Source organism: Emys orbicularis, chromosome 25, assembly GCF_028017835.1.
Source record: "Emys orbicularis isolate rEmyOrb1 chromosome 25, rEmyOrb1.hap1, whole genome shotgun sequence".
NCBI classification, from domain to species: domain Eukaryota; kingdom Metazoa; phylum Chordata; order Testudines; family Emydidae; genus Emys; species Emys orbicularis.
The window spans coordinates 4,033,469-4,050,180 of NC_088707.1; the positions used below are offsets into that span (position 1 = coordinate 4,033,469).

At 65.2% G+C, this 16,712-nt stretch overlaps 1 protein-coding gene across 1 annotated transcript; it reads left to right on the forward strand.

Moving 5' to 3' along the window:
• Positions 1-6,005: 6,005 nt before the first annotated feature.
• Positions 6,006-15,183, forward strand: STAC2 (SH3 and cysteine rich domain 2). Its single transcript, XM_065422752.1, has 10 exons — positions 6,006-6,312; positions 7,201-7,298; positions 7,737-7,821; positions 8,361-8,473; positions 8,831-8,900; positions 9,048-9,109; positions 10,149-10,246; positions 10,663-10,714; positions 12,777-12,914; positions 15,079-15,183. The coding sequence occupies exons 1-10, from the start codon at positions 6,006-6,008 to the stop codon at positions 15,181-15,183; spliced, it is 1,128 nt and encodes a 375-aa protein (XP_065278824.1).
• The last annotated feature ends 1,529 nt before the right edge of the window (positions 15,184-16,712 follow it).

Here is a 16,712-nt window from a genome sequence, read left to right on the forward strand (position 1 = left end):
GGTGACGCCAGGCCTCTCGGAGGAGGGGCGTTCCCCTCACACCAGTGTACGGATGCGTCCGGGCTCATTGGCCCCCTCTAGTGGCAGGTTTGTGTGTCTGCTCCTCCCTCCAGCTCCCGCAGTAACGCTTCAGGCACCAAGGTGTAGGGGTCAGCCCCTGCAAGGGGCACGTGCCAGGTGTGGGGGGCAGTTACGTTTCCGGGGGCGGAGAGGTTTTGGGAAGGCGTTTGAGGGGGCAGCGCTCTGGGCTCATCCCGTCTCTGAACTGCGGCACCTGCTGCCTTTTCAGCCGCTTTGTGCAGCGGCATCTAGGGCAGGTTAAAAATAGAGCTCGGGGTAGGGCCGGGTGTCAGAGAATAGCGGGCTTTATAGCTCAGGGGAGCGGCTGAGGGATAAAAGCGAGAGCTGTGGATGGCTCCCAGCCCTTCCCTCCCCGCCACGGCCTCGTGAATGTCTCTCGCATCCTCAGATGGTGGCTTTGATTCTGGCTTTGCCAGCAATTTTTCTAAGCATCCAATTAAAAGGGCACGGGCGGGCGAGGGAGGGATCATCTTGGGGGGGGGGGTCTGCGTCCTCACTGTCATTTACTGTCCTCCCCGAGACGCCCACCTTCCCAGCCTGGCACCCATGAGAGCAGCCCAGCACTCAGGAGCAACCCTACAATAAACAAAGCAGGGAATTGCGCCCAGCCCTCGCCAGCAACCCTACAATAACAAACCACTCTGCGACCCTGCCACAGTGTGCCCCCCGCAATAGCAAACCAGTGCCAGCAGCCCTAGGGCTCGCCGGAGACTTAACCCCAACCCCCAAAGCACAGCCCAGTTCTGGGGGCGACCCGGCGCTAACCCCCCCAGCGCTGAGGGGGGGGGGAGCTGGGATTGGAATGGACGCAGGGAGATTTCCCTGGCCAGAGGCAGAGAAGCTGGGGGGACTCGCAGACAGTCCCAGCCTCACAACCAGCCAGCTGTAGACGCCCACATGTCCACGCAGATGTTAGGCGATTAAAGGAAGACTCTGGGGATTAGGGTTTTAACTGGGCGGGGGGGGGGGGGGGGGGAGGGACGGAGGATCAGTTTAGTGCCACTGAAAGAGTGGAATGGGCCAGTCACCTGAGCGTCATGTAGGGGAGTGATTGGCTAACCCCCCCCCCACACACACACACACACACATACACACCTCCTCTCTCAACCGTGTCCCCCTGCAGCTCTGCTGACGCCCCTCAATCCCGACCTGCAGGGGAAGGGGGGGGCTTTGGAAAGGGGGGCCAGATCCTGATTGGTGAGCTGCTGTTCCCCTTCCATCGGGGTGGAAATTATCCTTTCGTCAGCGCCGGCTCCTTAGAGACGCAGCCCTGGAGCTTGTGGGGCTGCTCTAAGAGGGGGCACAGGGTGGCGGGATGGGGGGGGGATCTAGGATCCAGGCTGGGAGAGATGCTCTCTGATGGAGGCTGGGGGGGGTGGAGTAGGTGCCATGGGCAGGGGGCAGAATCCTGCGTGGGCGCCCGTGACCGGCTGCTGGGCGGGTGGGAATGAGCCCGACTCCAGCGGGGTCTGTTCACACCAGCTGAGGATCCAGTCCATGGTCCCATCAAACGGGCAGGCCCCAAAGGGGAGCAGGAAGGGGGGGTGAACGAGGGTCGGGATGGGGGGGGGCAGGAGGCATTCACCCCTCCCCTTCCCAGGCTGGCATCTCCCCCCGCTCCAGTCTAATTAAGATCTCTTGTCGAGTCCCCGTGCTCGTGGTTAATCACCTTTCGTTCCCCGAGGAGGGACCGGGATGCCAGCCAAGCGACATGCCATTATCCTGCCTGAGAGCATTCTCCCGGGCACCCTGCCCGCTGCCGCCAACGCCCCCCCCCCCCCCGAGTTGGGACCGGGGCCGTCTGGAGACAGTGACGGAGCAGACCCCCGGGCCTGCCCACCCGCCTCCCGTGGGCTGGCAGTGCCCTCTGACTCAACTGGCCCACGGGCCACCTGCCCACCCCACAGCTGCTTTGCCCCCCGGGGCGGGGGAGGGATCACAGAGCTCCAGCTAGCAGAGAGGGAGGGAGATGGGGAGAGTGGGGGGGTCACTGCACGGGAAAGAGAGACCCCCCCCCCATTTCAGCCAAGAGCTGCCCCCTGCCTTGTGCCCTTGGGGAGCTCCTGATCTGTCCCCAAAGCATATTGCCCTGGGGGGAGGGGTGCCCCTGCCCCCCCCCCCGCATCCTGAAATCTCTCTGTGTGTGAGCTCCGCCAGGATGTACCCCAGGGCTGAGGGAGCTGGGAGGGGGGCTGGGAGTGCTGGGTGACCGGGGGGGGGGCTCTGTATGTTCCCCCCACGCCTTCCATTTCCCCCTTCCCACCCATGCCAGGGGCTCTGTCTGCCCCCCTCTCCCAATCTTCTCCCCTCCCCTGGCAGGGGCCCTTTGTGCGTGCCCCCAATCCCTCCCCCCATGTGCCCCATTATGATTTGGGGGAGGGGTAAATCATTCAGGGTGTCAGCTCTTGCTAGACTCTTGGGAGGATGAGCCGAGCTGAGGTGCTTGTGTCTGTGCTTGTCAGGCGGCAGGAGCTTCATGTGTCCCCCACGGTCTCCCTTTCGGTTTTCTTCTGTCCCCCCAAAATCAACAGGGGTCTGACCACAGATGCCTGGAACATTGCCTGCGGTTTTGGAATTGACCAGCTGCAGCGGTCAAGAACTAGTGTGTGGCAGACGGAGAAATGCCATCAAGCTGAGTGCATGGCCCTGCAAACTCAGCCAGTTGTTCCCATCTGCGTGCTGGGTTCTGTGCCTCCCCCCATGGCCCCCCCGGGAGCTGTGCCAGGATGAGGTCTGGGGCATGTCGGCTGTAACTCTGGTCCGTTCTCAAGGGTGCTTTGCAAAGCTCCTCACTCGTCTCATGGATGGGGAAACTGAGGCACTGAGTGGGGGAAGGGACTTGCTCCAGATCCCCAGCAAAACAGCCACGGAGCTGGGACGTGAACCCAGGAGTCCTGCTGCCCTTTGCCTTACTTTGACCAGGTGACGCAGCCCCTTATGTGGCTCTGGTGGTCATGGGAGGTGAGAGGGGACCCTCCCTCGGAGGCTCCCTGGCACAGCTGAGATTCAGTGAGCCGGGCGGGGGACTCTGGAATAGCCCAGAAATCGTGGCTGTGCCAGGTTAGTCTGGCGGCTCCCCGTCCCCCTGGGCATCCTGCGATCCTCGCGCCTTCCTGTCCCAAAGCCTGGCCCCGCAGCTCCTTTGCGGGGGTGGTCACCAGCCTCTCCCTTGCTCCCAGCGCGATTCCCCCACCGAGCCGAGCGCCCTGCCCTGCAGCCCCATGCTGGCCAGGGCGGGCAGAGAACAGCCTGGGCCTGCCTCTGGGGGGTGACGGGCGCTGGGACCCCCTGCCCTGAAGAGCCCTGTCACAGCACCCACACACACAGCCTTGGAGCTCCAGCACCTCCTCTGCAGAGCCCCAGGGTCCCTGGGTGTGAGCGGGCGTGGCCAAGGCAGACGTGGGCTCTGGTGTCCCCGGGGGCCATTGCAGCAGCGCTGCCAAGCCCATGCCAGGGACTGTGCCAGACCTTGAATAAATGAAGGACAAGAGACCGTGTCTCCGAGTCAGTGGCGGGATGGATCTGGGTGCCAGGCTCATTCGAAGCCAGTCTGAAACCTCAGCCCCAGCGAGGGATTATTTCATGTCACCCTTGCTTCAGCGGCTGGGGCTGTGTCTGGCTTGTTATCCTGTGGCAGCAGGCTAGGAAAGGGCCTGTCTATTGTATTGAGCTGGCAGTTGTGTCTGAGCCCCCAGTAACCCCCACCCAACAGGATCAGCACTGCTCAACTGTGTGTCACGAGCCCTGTACTGGCAGCAGCTCATGGGGATTCCCCCTTAGCTCAAATGGCGCAGGGCTCGGCTCATGGAGGGGTCTCCCCCGACACAGCACGCAGCAAGGCAACAGCATGACCCAGATCTGTGCCGACAGTGACATGATGCCCCATGTGGCGCCTGCCTTGGGGTGTGGCCGGGGGTTCAAAGCACTTACCAGACACAGGTGAGGTTAGCCTGCGAAGTCTGTGCTGTCACACAGATGGGGGGGACAGTCCCGCAGGGCTAGAGCGTGTGCTCTTCACGCTGGCTGTTCCTTGGGTGGGAGTCCTGACTCCCAGTCCTGCGCCTCCCCCCTCACTGGCTGCTTGCACCCCAGATCCCGTGATGCTGCGGGCGAGCGGGTGATCTCCACACCGGGTCCCTCGATCCCCATTCAGACAGGGCCCCGGGGAGCGAGGGCTCAGCCAGAACCGGAACAGCTGGATTCCCACCAGGCTTCCAGGCGATTAGCTCCGGAGCTGGGGCCTCGGCAGCCCCGGGCTCTGTGTGTGTGTCAGGTCCTGTCTGGGGCTAATCGCCTTGTGCTTGGTGTCTCTCCTGGTTTATTATCCCGTGGGTTGGGGACCCACGTGCAGCCCGGAGCGGCCTCCGGGTCAGACATGCTGGGGAGAGACAGGAGGCTCGGGGCCTGTGTCGCTGTGGGAAGAGCAGTCACTGGGCTGGGGAGATCCTGCACCCCAAGGGATGTGTGTGGGGGGAGGAGTGAGGCTGTCATAGTGGGGTTGGGAAAAGGCATATGGGAAAGGAAGGAGCTATGAATATGGGTGTGGCTAAAGGGTGGAGGTGTGGCCATGGGAAGTGGGTGTGGCTAAGGGGAGGAGGTGGAGCTATGAGTGATAATATTAGTGCCCCAGTGCCCCAAAGGGTTTTAACCCTTGGTTGAGATGAAAAAGGGAGGAGCCAGTGGAAGGTATGGGGGTGTGGCTATGGGATGTGGGGGTGGAGCTATGGGTGGGGGTGGGGCTATCGGTGGGATTGCCTTATCCCTGGCAGGTACAGCCGGTCTCCTAAAGGTTCAGAGCTGGATCCTGGCTCTGCACCTGCCTTGGCTCCCAGAGAGGCGAGAGCCCCAGCCGGGGTGGGAAATGCGTGGGGCTGAGTCCCTGGCCTGCTCTGGGGTACAGGAAGCGCTGAGATCCCGGCTGGCCCGTGGGCAGATGCTGGGGCGGAGGGGTCCCTGCAGCCCTATGTAGATCAGCTGTACCTCGTGAGTAGGGGGCTGAGGGGGACGGGGTGGGGTAGGGGATGGGAACTGAGGGGTGCAAGCCAGGGAGGCAGGACCTGCTAACCCATTCCTCAGTGGAGGGGGGAAGGGAGAGGCCTTTGCAGCGGAGGGAGGGCTGGCACCTCCCCAACATCACCACGTGGGGTTTCTTTTGCCCCCCAGCCCTCCTCCCCCTGCCCTCGTGCTGGCTCTGCGGGGGAGGGAGATTAACAGATTCAACAAAAACATCTTCAAACCCACATTACGGCTTTTGCCGCCGGAGGCTGGCGGGGGGGATTCCGGGCCGGAGAGCAGGATTCAGAGCCATGGCTGGAGGTCGGTGCCCTCCCCCCTCCCCCCCGGGGTTACTGGATCAGTAGCTCAAAGCGGGGGGGGGGGACGACTCTGCACAGCCCTGGTGGGCTCCATGGCCCGGTGCCTAAGGCTGGCACATCTCTTCCCCCCCCCCCCCCACCCGCCTATGTGCCTCAGCACAAGGACCCCCCCCCCCAGCGAGCTTGGCCTCCATGGCCCATTTACTCCCCAGCCAACAAGGGGGGCGACTGGCCCAGCTGTGGTGCTGGGGGTGCCTGGGATGGGACATAGACACCCCCTGACCCTGCGGTTCCCCCCTTCTGTCAGATGGGCTGGGGCCCGCATGGGGGAAGGCTCCATGGCCCATTTCCAGCACCCCCCAACTGCTCCAGGCCATTCACACCCCCTCTTGAGTGTTTACCAGCTGGGCAGCGACGCCCCTGGGGCCTGTTCCCGGTGGAACCCTGGCAGGACGCAGCCCCGGGAGGGGGGTCGCAGAGAGAGGGAGTTGGGCTGAGATGCTGGGCTCAGGGTGGAGGTGGGGTAGGGGGCAGCAGTCAGAGCCCCCGTGCACTGTGCTGCCCCCACCTCGTGACGCTCCTTGGGTCTCTGCTCTGCTTCCCCCTCAGATGCAGAGGCTCAAGCGCTCGCTGTCCCTCAAGACCATCCTGCGTAGCAAGAGCGTGGAGAACTTCTTCCTGCGATCCAACAGCGAGCTCAAACTCCCCTGCGAGGTGCTTCTGAGCCCCCCGACGCCCTTGCCGCCCCCGTCCCCCCCGCCGATGCCCACCGAGGCCATCCTGCCCCGGGCTGAGCACTCGCCCATCGCCTGCCACCGGGCCCTGGCGCCCCTCAAGCCCATGCGAACGCACAGCTTCCAGGAGCACGTCTTCAAGAAGCACAGCCCGTGTGAGATGTGCCACCAGCTCATCGTAGGTGGGTGCCGCGGGGACCCCGTTCCCAGGGCAGGCGAACTAACCAAGGGACGCGCTGCTACTCCGGCCTCGGCCGATGCCCCCGATCCCAGCCCGCAGCCCCCTGCTTTCCCAGCCTGGGCACCCGCATCCCCACCCAGCTCCGCCTCCGCCCCTCGATCCCAGCCCCCTGCTTTCCCAGCCTGGGCACCCGCATCCCCACCCAGCTCCGCCTCCGCCCCTCGATCCCAGCCCGCAGCCCCCTGCTTTCCCAGCCTGGGCACCCACATCGCCACCCAGCTCCGCCTCCGCCCCTCGATTCCAGCCCCCTGCTTTCCCAGCCTAGGCTCCCGCATCCCCACCCAGCTCCGCCTCCGCCCCTCGATCCCAGCCCCCTGCTTTCCCAGCCTGGGCACCCGCATCCCCACCCAGCTCCGCCTCCGCCCCTCGATCCCAGCCCCCTGCTTTCCCAGCCTGGGCTCCCCCATCCCCACCCAGCTCCGCCTCCGCCCCTCGATCCCAGCCCCCTGCTTTCCCAGCCTGGGCTCCCCCATCCCCATCCAGATCTGCTGATGCCCCTCAATCCTGCCCTGAAGCCCCCCAGCTATTCCAGCTCTGGGCTTCATTCCTCACCCTCCTTGAGCTTGCAGAGAGGTTCCCCTCTGGATGGGGCTCTTTCTGACGCCCCCCCTCCCCACCCGCCCCTCAATGTACACAGGACTCCGATCCTGCCCTTTCCTTCCCGGGTGTCACCCCAAGGTCTGGCTCTGCTCCGAATCCTGGTTGCTTTTGTGCCTCTCCCACAGTGAGACCCCATGTGGGATTTTCTACATCCTTCCCCTGCCCCATCCCCACCCCCTGGGCTGGGGCCTCTCTTACCCACCCCCTGTGCGTGCTTGGTGTGTTGCAGGCAATTCGAAGCAAGGCCTGCGGTGTAAAACGTGCAAGGTTAGCGTGCACCTGTGGTGCTCGGAGGAGGTCTCGCACCAGCAGTGTCCCGGCAAGATGGTAAGCGCCCGCCGAGCTGGTCCCGGAGGGGGGGGGGGAACATCACCCTCCTCTGTCCCTGGCGGGAGGATAGCTGGGTGCACGCCACTGCCCTCTGCTGGCCGGAACATCACACACACGTGCACTTCTGCAGACCCGGAACACTACCGCCCCCTGCTGGCACCGCTGCTTGCCAGCTGGGCCAGGAGTTTTGCTCTGGGAGCTCAAGTCCTGACTCCTAGTCAAACTGTCGCCCCCATGTGCCTGGTTGTATCTTTCTGGCCCCTACGGGGGCTGGGGGAAGTGAGGCTGGTCTGGAGGTGCCTGAGTCTGGGCTACCACAGCAGTGGGGTGGGTGGGTGCCCCGCTGGCTAGGGGGCCACAGGCAGACTGAGGGGCTTGTCCACCATCCCCAGTCCCGGTTACATTTCTCTCCCTCTTTCCTTCCTTTCCTGCCAGGCCACCTCCTTCCGGCGCAACTTCAGCTCCCCCCTCCTGGTGCAGGAGCATCAGCAGAGCAGCTCCAAGGAGTCCCCCCCTGCAGGTGAGACCCCCCCTCCCTGTCCTACTGGAGTAGTTGCGGGGTGGGGAGGTCGTGAGCCATACGAATCCTCAGGTTCCCTTTATCGGGATCTACCAAATGCCAGCTGCAGCAGGGGGGCGTGACTGGCCCTGGGGAGGGGTCTCTGTGGGTGGTGCTGGAGCAGTAGGGGGGACCCCAGGGATGTTCTTGGGCTACTGATCCCTTCGGGGGGGAAGGGAGGGGGATTACAGCGAGGGTGACCAGATAGCAAGGGTAAAAAATCGGGATGGGGGTGGAGGGGTAATAGGCACCTATATAAGACAAAGCCCCAAATATTGGACTTGCCCCTATAAAATTGGAACATCTGGTCACCCTAATTACAGCCCTTGCAAGGAGAAAGGGTTAAGGGGATCCTAGGACCACCAGTGTTAAGCCGCACCCCTTATGTCACAAGCTCCTCCCTCTTATGTAGTAAGCTCCTCCCCCTGGTGCAGGGTCCCCCAGCACATGGTTGGGTTACAGGCTGGCTTGGCATCCCTGACCCCACCCCGTCTCCGCAGGCCCCAGCGGGAGGGTGGATCCCATCTATGAGACACTGCGCTACGGCACCTCGCTGGCTCACCTGAACCGCTCCAGCTTCAGCAGCACCTCGGAGTCGCCCACCAGGAGCCTGGTATGTGCCAGGGCAGGACGGGGGCACCGAGCCAAGCCCGGGCATGTCACGGAGCCCCCACCATGCGTCGCCACTGGGCAGCACAGGCTGGGAGCCAGAGAGACACGCAGGGTCTGTCTGCGCCCAGCAGCCTCCAGAGAGAATCCGCCTTGGCCCTCGTTACAGCCCATCCTGACTCTGGGGTGGGCGAGGGCAACATGCATTCAGCTGGACCCTCTAGAGGAGGGCGGGGACGGCACTCGGGGATGGGAGATTCCTGGGGGAGAGGGGTGCAGCTGGCACTGGGGAGGAGCGGGGGCGGTGCTGGAACAGCCCATCCAGTCTCCGCCCAACCCCCGGTGTCTCCGTCTTCCCTAGAATGAGAAGGACGAGGCCGGGGAGGAGGCAGACGGCAGCGCGGAGGAGAGCCACGGTGACAGCGGTAAGCGTGGGGAGGGGTATGGGGCGGGGGGGCTGCTGTCCCTTTAATAGAGCCCACGCCCGGCTCTCCCCCGCTCCAGGGCCCTGGCCGGGGGGGCGGGGACGTGGGGTTGTCGGGGGAGCCAGCCCGGCTGATTGTCTCCATCTCTCTCAGCATTCACGGCCCCCCCCGAGGGCGAAAGTCCCGGCTCAGAGGAGAAGAGCCCTGAGCAGCAGGTGAGCTGCCCCCCAGGTCCCCCCATAGCTAACCCCGGCCTCCTTCCCCCACAGTCGCTCCCCAGGCACCTCCGCTGCCCCGAGCTGGCTCCCGTGTTTCCACCGCCCCGTCCCATGTCCTCCCGCTGCCCCGAGCCGGCTCCCGTGTCCCCGCTGCCACGTCCTCCCGCTGCCCCGAGCCGGCTCCCGTGTCCCCGCCGCCCCGTCCCATGTCCTCCCGCTGCCCCGAGCCGGCTCCCGTGTCCCCGCCGCCCCGTCCCATGTCCTGAAACTGCCCCGAGCTGGCTCCAGTGTCACCTGAGACCCCCCTTAAAGCCCACCAGCTGCATTGAGCTGCCCCCAGATCCCCCCCAGGGCCACGACTGGCTCCTTCAACTGACTCTGAGTCAGCTCCACTCCTGTTCCTTGCAGCCCTGACTTCTTCCACTTGCCCCTGGGGTGGGGATCCCCTGCTTCCCTGAGGTGCCCTCGGACCCCAAAGGACGGCCCAACCAGCTCCCTGCCCCAGGGCGTGTGGGTGGGGATGGGGCGCGGGCCCTAGGCAATGGGGCTGGAGTGCACAGGTGTAGGCGATGGGGCTGGGGCACGGGAGGGCGCTGGCCGCGGGCGATGGGGCGAGTGGCCGCGGGCGATGGGGCGAGTGGCCGTGGGCGATGGGGCGCGGGCCATAGGGCTGGAGCATGGGGCTGGGGTGCGGACCATGGGCGATGGGGCACGGCCCGTGGGCGATGGGGTGAGTGGCTGTGGGCGATGGGGCGCGGGCCATAGGGCTGGGGCATGGGGCTGGGGCACGGCCCGTGGGCGATGGGGTGAGTGGCCGTGGGCGATGGATGCGGGACGTGGGCGATGGAGTGAGTGGCTGTGGGCGATGGGGCGCGGGCCATAGGGCTGGGGCATGGGGCTGGGGTGCGGACCATGGGCGATGGGGCGCGGCCCGTGGGCTATGGGGCGCAGGCCGTGGGGAACGTGAGTCCAGCTCGGGCCCGTCCCTGGCCGGCTGTGACTCTGGGCTCAGGGCCCTCGCTCTCCGTCGCTGCAGGCTGCCGGGGGCTCCTCGCGGAAGGACGTCTCCCCCATGTACTCCTACGTGGCTCTCTACAAGTTCCTGCCCCAGGAGCACAACGACCTGCCCTTGCAGTAAGTGCCTGTCCCCTAGGGGGCAGCCATGAGCATGGGGGCAGAGCACGCTGGCAGAGGTTCTTGCGAGGCAGGCGTGTTGAAGCCAGGGGGAAGGGGGGCTGCCCTGAGTCCCCGTGGGGGCTGGTGTTGGCCCCTCACTGACTCTGAATGGGCTGGCGGGGGGGAGGGTTGGGCCAGGCCGATGTGCCAGGGTCTCGACTCCAGGCTCGGCACAGCGAAACCCACCCTGGCAGCCCTGGGGGTGGTGCTGGTAGGGCACCCCGGCCATGGGGCGGAGAATGGGGGGCAGCTGTCTCCTCGCCAGCTGCCCTGTGGTGGGCAGTGATGCGGGGGACGGGAGGCTGTACGGGGCTGGCATATCCCGCCCCCCCCCCAGGTTAACACCACCCTGTCCCCCATCTCTGTCCCCCCAGACCCGGAGACAGGATCATGCTGGTCGATGACTCCAATGAAGACTGGTGGAAGGTCAGTGAGCGCGCCTGGGGGCTGTGGGGAGGAGATGGGGGTCGGGAGGGGCTGGGGGGTCGGGGTGGGGGTTGGGGGTCGGGAGGGGCTGGGGTGGGGGGTCGGGGAGGGTGCAGAGGGCTGAGGGACAGCAGGGGGCCGGGCAGGGAGGGCTCAGGGGTTTCTGGGGTCTTGGAGAAAAAGGGCAGAGATTTCAAAGAGGGGGGCCCCCAAGGCCACATCAGTCCCCCCAAAGCAACTTCCTGCCCTGCTCCACTCCCCCTGGCTGGCCCGGCTGGGGGGCAGGGCTCCCGCATTTCTGCAGCAGTGAGGAGCGGCTGGGAAGGAAATAAATGGGGCCATAAATCTATCTCGGAAACCAGCCAGCAAGATGCTGCAGCATCCTCACATGCAGCCCCCCTGGCACAGGGCGGAGGTTGGAGGGGCAGATTGAATAGGGGGGAGGGGCAGATTGGGAGGGCGTGGGGGGGGGTGGAGAGGCAGATCGAGTGTGGGGGGTGGGGAGGGTGGAGGGGCAGATCGAGCAGGGGGTGTAGGCATTATCGGGGGGGTGGAGGGGCAGATCGAGCAGGGGGGGCGTGGTGGGGAGGGTGGAGGGGCAGATCAAGCGTGGGGGGTGGAGGGGCAGATCGAGTGGGGGGGTGGGTGGATGGAGGGGCAGATCGAGCAGGGGGGCACGGTGGGGGGGTGCAGGGGCAGATCGAGCGGGGGGGGCCGGGAGTGGTGGGGAGGGTGGGGGGGCATGGTGGGGGGGTGCAGGGGCAGATCGAGCCGGGCTGGGGCGGGAGGAAGGGTTAACTCGGGACATGGTGACTGGGAACCGGGGTCGACACCCCCTTCACCCTGGTGTCACCTCCTGCACTCGGCGGGGGTCCCTGCCCCCCTGGGCTTCACTGGCGCCCCCCCCCCCCCCCGTCCTGGGTGAGATCCCCCCCCATCGCCCTGGCAGGCCGAGTCCCCCCTGCTGTGCCCCGTCCCCGGAGCAGGTGGGCAGGCGCCCGGCTCCACGCACCGGCACACGCACATTGGGCTGCCTCTCTCCCGGTTGCCATGGGGACGGACCCCCCCAGCTGATGTGGCGGATCTGAGCGTGGGTGCGAGACGCGCGGCTGGGCCTGGCCCCTGCCAGCAGGGGGGGGTCGGGGGCAAACCCCACGGGCCTCAGCCGGGTGTGCTGCTTTCCTGCCCTTCCTCGCCTGGCACGGCCGCCTTGTGTTAACGTGTTACGGGGGGCGGCAGGTGTCAGGCAGCGCCGGGGGTGTGTGTGGGTGTGTGATGGGCTGTGTGTGTGTGTGTGTAATGGGCAGCGCTCTGTGTGTGTGTGTGTGTGTGTGTGTGTTGGGCAGCGCTGTGTGTGTGTGTGTTGGGCTCTGTGTGTGTGGTGTATGTGTGTTGGGCAGTGCTGTGTGTGTGTGGTGTGTGTGTGTTGGGCGGCGCTGTGTGTGTGTGTGTGTGTGTGTGTGTGTGTGTGTGTGTGTGTGTGTTGGGCGGCACTAGTGTTGCGCTGTGTGTGTGAGACGCAGCTGAACTCTCCCAGGCGATGGAGCCGCAGTCTAACAACCCCCCCATCTCCCATCCCCCCCTGCCTGGGAAGCTCCTTCACTGGGGCCTGCCCTCCGCACCCCCCCCCCCAGGTCCTCACCCCCCCCAGCTCCTCCTCCCCTGGTTAAACTGGCCACATCCCCTTTGGCAGGTGATGCCAAGAGGGACCCTCCAGCACAACCAGGCGATGGGGGGGGGGGGGAATGGGCCATGGAGTCGCTGACCGTGAGGGCTGGGGTCCCGGCCTGGCTGGGAATTGGAGCTCAAGGCAATGCCAGCTGGGGGCGCCAGGCTACCCCATAGAGGCACTGACCCATCCGCCCCCCTGGTCCTGGAGCCCAGAGCCACCAGCTCCCTGCTCCGAGCCCAGCCCAGCCAGAAGCTGCCGGCATCTTGGGGCTCTGCTGGTGTCGGCCCTGTGCCCAGCGCAGGGGTCTCCACATGGCGGGGCAGCGGGGGGACGGTTGGCAGGCGGGGTCCAGGGGGCCGTCGACCTCACGCCCCCAACTTGCCATTGCAGGGCAAGATCGGTGACCGGGTGGGCTTCTTCCCGGCCAACTTTGTGCAGAGAGTGCGCCCGGGCGAGAGTGTCTGGAAGTGCTGCCAGCCCTTCTACGGCAACAAGGAGCAGGGACAGATGAGCCTCAAGGAGAGCCAGGTATGGGGGGGGGACTGTGCTGGGGAGGGGAGGAGGTCTGGCCTGGCTGGGGAGGGCAGTGCTGGGGGGCAGAGCAGGGGAGGTCTCGGCGGGGCAGTCTGTGCTGGTAGAAGGGGGCTGGTCTGGTCTGCAGAATAAGGGGGGCTGGGCTGGGGGGGAAGGAGGTGGGGGGAGTCTGTGATGAGGGACAGAGTGGGACGGGGTGTCTGCTGGTGGGGGCCTATGCTGGGGGCATTGGGGGGCTGTATTGGGGGACAGAGCAGGACGGGGGGGGTCTGTGCTGGGGGGTCTATGTTGGGGGCATTGGGGGGGCTGTACTGGGGGACAGAGCAGGACGGGGGGTCTGTGCTGGGCGGTCTATGTTGGGGGCATTGGGGGGTTTGTACTGGGGGACAGAGCAGGACAGGGGAGTCTGGGCTGAGGGGTCCGTGCTGGGGGGCAGAGTGGTGGGGATCTGTGCGGTGGGGGGTGTAGGACCTGTGCTGTGGGGATGCAGGTGACCCCAGTGGGGAGGCCAGCGATGTGCTTAGATGTCCCCGAGGCCAGTGGGTCTAGTCTCGCCTCCCACCCCCCTGGGACGCTGGCGCTCGAAGGAGGCTGCTGTGGATCCGGGACCGGGACTCTCCATGTGCTCCGGCCCCTCCAGCTCCCGGGGCCGCGGGCGGTCGCCCTGCCTCTTCTCCGGGGGATGTTGGAGCCGAGCCCAGGCCGCGGCAGATCCCTGAGCCTCCCCAAAGGAAGGTGTGTCGCCTGTCCCCATGCTCCACCTCCTGCTGCCCCGCAGTCCCTGCCGCCCGCCGTCCTGCCGCCCAGAGCCAACAGCCAGCTCAGCCCATCTCGGGCCGAGGCGCCTGCTCAGATGCACGCGGGGGTCCGAGTGTTTGGGCTGGAGACTTCGCCGAGAGCTGCCGGGGGGGGGACGGATGACAGACCATTCGGACCAAGCCCTGGGCTGCAGTCCAGCTCTGTGGCAGTTTCCCAGCTGATCTGCTGGGGGGGGGGGGGGGGGGCAGGGCTCTTCCAGGCCCGACTGCCAGGACCCTAAGAAGACTCCTGATCCCTTCCCCTGTCTGGAAAGGGGCTGCCCCCTCCCTCCGCTCAGCTCAGCTGGGCTCGCTGCTCCTGCTGTTCAACTGAGCAGCTGAGGGTCTCCTGGGGTCCGGAACTGGAACACAAGAGCCTCGTAGAGTAGGAACCTTGGGCCGGATCTTTGGGTGGGTCGATCCCCCGAGGCCTGTTGACCCACCTAAAGATCCGGCCCAAGGTTCCCATGCGGATTCACAGCAGCCAGGGATCCGGCCCGTTGAGTTCAATGGAGCGAAGCCGATTTGCCCCAGCTGGGGATCCGGGCCCAGAAAGCAACGCTGCCGCATCTCGTTTCGCTGTCGGGTCCGAGTGGGCTTGCTAGGGGGACGTTTCTGTCTCTGCCCAGCGCCCGCAGCCCAGGGGACAGGCGATAGCCCAAAGCAGGATGTTTGCTGGGCTTTGAGAGCAAGCCAGACCTAGGCCAGGCACTGGGAGCAGCAGCCTGGACCCTGCTGGCTTCGTGTCTGAAGCTGTTACTTGGCAGCGGGGACCTGGGCTTTGGTGGCACAAACTTGCCCGCGCTCAGCTCTTCGCTGGCGTCAGCCACCTGCTCGCTCCGTTGCTGCAGTGAATGAGTCAATCTTGCCAGGCCGGGGTGGGCGAGGGACAGAGAGAGACTGTGTGTGTGTAGGGGGTGTTCAAAAGACAGCTCAGAGTTCAAAGCATTTCTTCTAGCAGATTTGCTTTATTGTGGTGCCTTCCTCCGTTTACACCGCTGAGCGCGAGAGCAGAATTGGGCCCCTCGTTCTCTGTCTAGGCCCCGGTTACTCCATTTCTCCTCCTGGCATCTGACTGTAACACCCGCCCCTGGGACCTGAACTCCCGCCCTGCGGAGCTCAGAACTGCAATTAGCCTTTACAGCTTGATCGAAGGACCAGCCCTTGCTGCGGGCTCCTGATCTCTGGCTCAGGCACAGATGGGCCGGGGGGGGAGGCTGCATGCTACTGACCAGCAGTGTACATCGGCCCTGATCTGGCTCTGGCATGTGTCGAGTGTGTCCCGTTCTCAGCTGGCTTGTGCCGGATGCCTGGGTCCTGCTGGCGTCATGCCCGACTCTCTCTCTCTCTCTCTCCCTCAGATCTGCGTTGGCGTGGGGAAAAGCAAGGAGAATGAGGGCTTCCTCAAGGTGACCAGCGGCAAGAAACGAGGCCTGGTGCCCGCCGACGCCCTGACGGAGATCTGAAGGGAGCAATTGAGTCGTCTGACCCTCTTTCTCCTGGCAACGGGGATGGGGCCGCTGTAGCCCGCCCCAGCCCAGCACTCACTAGCCTGCCCCTCACCGCTTCCCTGTGCTAGGAGCACCTCGGCTAATATAGTTTCTGCACTGGACTCGGAGGGGTTTCTTCTGAGGGTGACTACTCCCAGGCTGGCACTAATGCCATCCTCTCTGCCATCTTGTTGGCCAGCAGAGGGCAGAAGCAGGTGGTGGATTAATTCCCACCCTCCTGTCTAGGCTGAGCCTGCCTGATCCTACCCCCTCCGGCTTTGTTTTTGTAGCAGGGGCAACGGATTCCCCAGCAGCATGTGTGTCAATAGCCCCGCAGCGCAGCAAGTGGCAGGAGATTCTCCCAGCTGCATCTAACCCTTCGCCCCATCTCTGTCTCTGTCTTTTCCCTGGCGGGCAGCACTCCCCGGACTGAGCCCTGAGCTGGCTGCAGGAGGACGACTCCAGATCCAGCCGGCCGGGATGCCACAGGGAGGGGGCCTCCATCGCTCATAGTGCCCCCCGTCTCCCGGTAGGAGGACACTGCTGCCCACGCCGTCCCGCATGCGTAAAACGTGTGGAAATCCAACAGCTCCTGTCCGGCCTCGTGGCTCGGAGGGGCATGTGGACTATGTGTAGCGTCTGTCTGTCTGTGCGTGTCTCCGTGTGTTAGTTAAATCGTGGGACCTCTCGGAAACCACGTGAGTTTGTCCTTTAACCACTCAGGGCCGGAATCATCCGTGTCAAAGCAAAGGGGCAGGCCTGCGTCTTCTGTGGGACCGAGGGGGGGGCTTTCTCATGACTTGGCTCTGCCTCCCTGGAGGTTTCTTCGGCTCCTCCATGGACTCATTTACCCGACCTCAGGAATCTTCGGCCAGATCCACGGGAGACTCAAAGCACGAGGGACCCATCCCTCTCTCCAGGGCGTTCCCTGCCTATCCAGGGTCACTGCCAGCTCCTCCTCCCTCCCCCATGGGCTTTGCCATCCCTGCCCCTTGGCGGGCCGTGAACACCGTCAGCCATTTCCCTGGCCTGATGCCAGCCCCCGTCTCTGCTCTGCACTCCCCCCTTTAGTGCAGCTCCCCACCCCCGGCTCGTCTCTGCAGCCCCTCCCCATGGCTGTGGTTCAGGTGGGTCGACACCCCGGCCTCCTCCTCCCCCTGGCTCTGTCTGGTTGTCATTGGAGCACTGGGGGCGTTACAGAGCACGGACATGGGGCAGAGCTTGTCTCCTGAGCGGGGTGACTCCTTCCCCAACTCGGGGCCATTCAGTGCTAGATTGCTGGGGAAGGGTTCCCAGGTCCCGACTCCGGGCAGATCCCTGGGATTCCCTCCGTCCTGGTGCCCTGTGGGGCCACCTCCTTGGCAAGGTCCCCCTGGCACCAGCCATGACCCCCTCCCTCCCATGTGCACACACAATCACTGCAGCCTGACGGGGGGAATCTGCCCCACTCCCAGATCAACTCACCTAAGCAATAATGTCCGGCGCCGGTCTGGCCCCAGCGGCGT

Bases quoted from the DNA above. Each gene is read 5' to 3' on its own strand.
- STAC2 (XM_065422752.1), top strand. From the start codon at position 6,006: ATGCAGAGGCTCAAGCGCTCGCTGTCCCTCAAGACCATCCTGCGTAGC. The intron at 8,474-8,830 runs GTATGTGCCAGG...CGTCTTCCCTAG, and splicing joins AGTCGCCCACCAGGAGCCTG to AATGAGAAGGACGAGGCCGG. The intron at 9,110-10,148 runs GTGAGCTGCCCC...CCGTCGCTGCAG, and splicing joins AGAAGAGCCCTGAGCAGCAG to GCTGCCGGGGGCTCCTCGCG.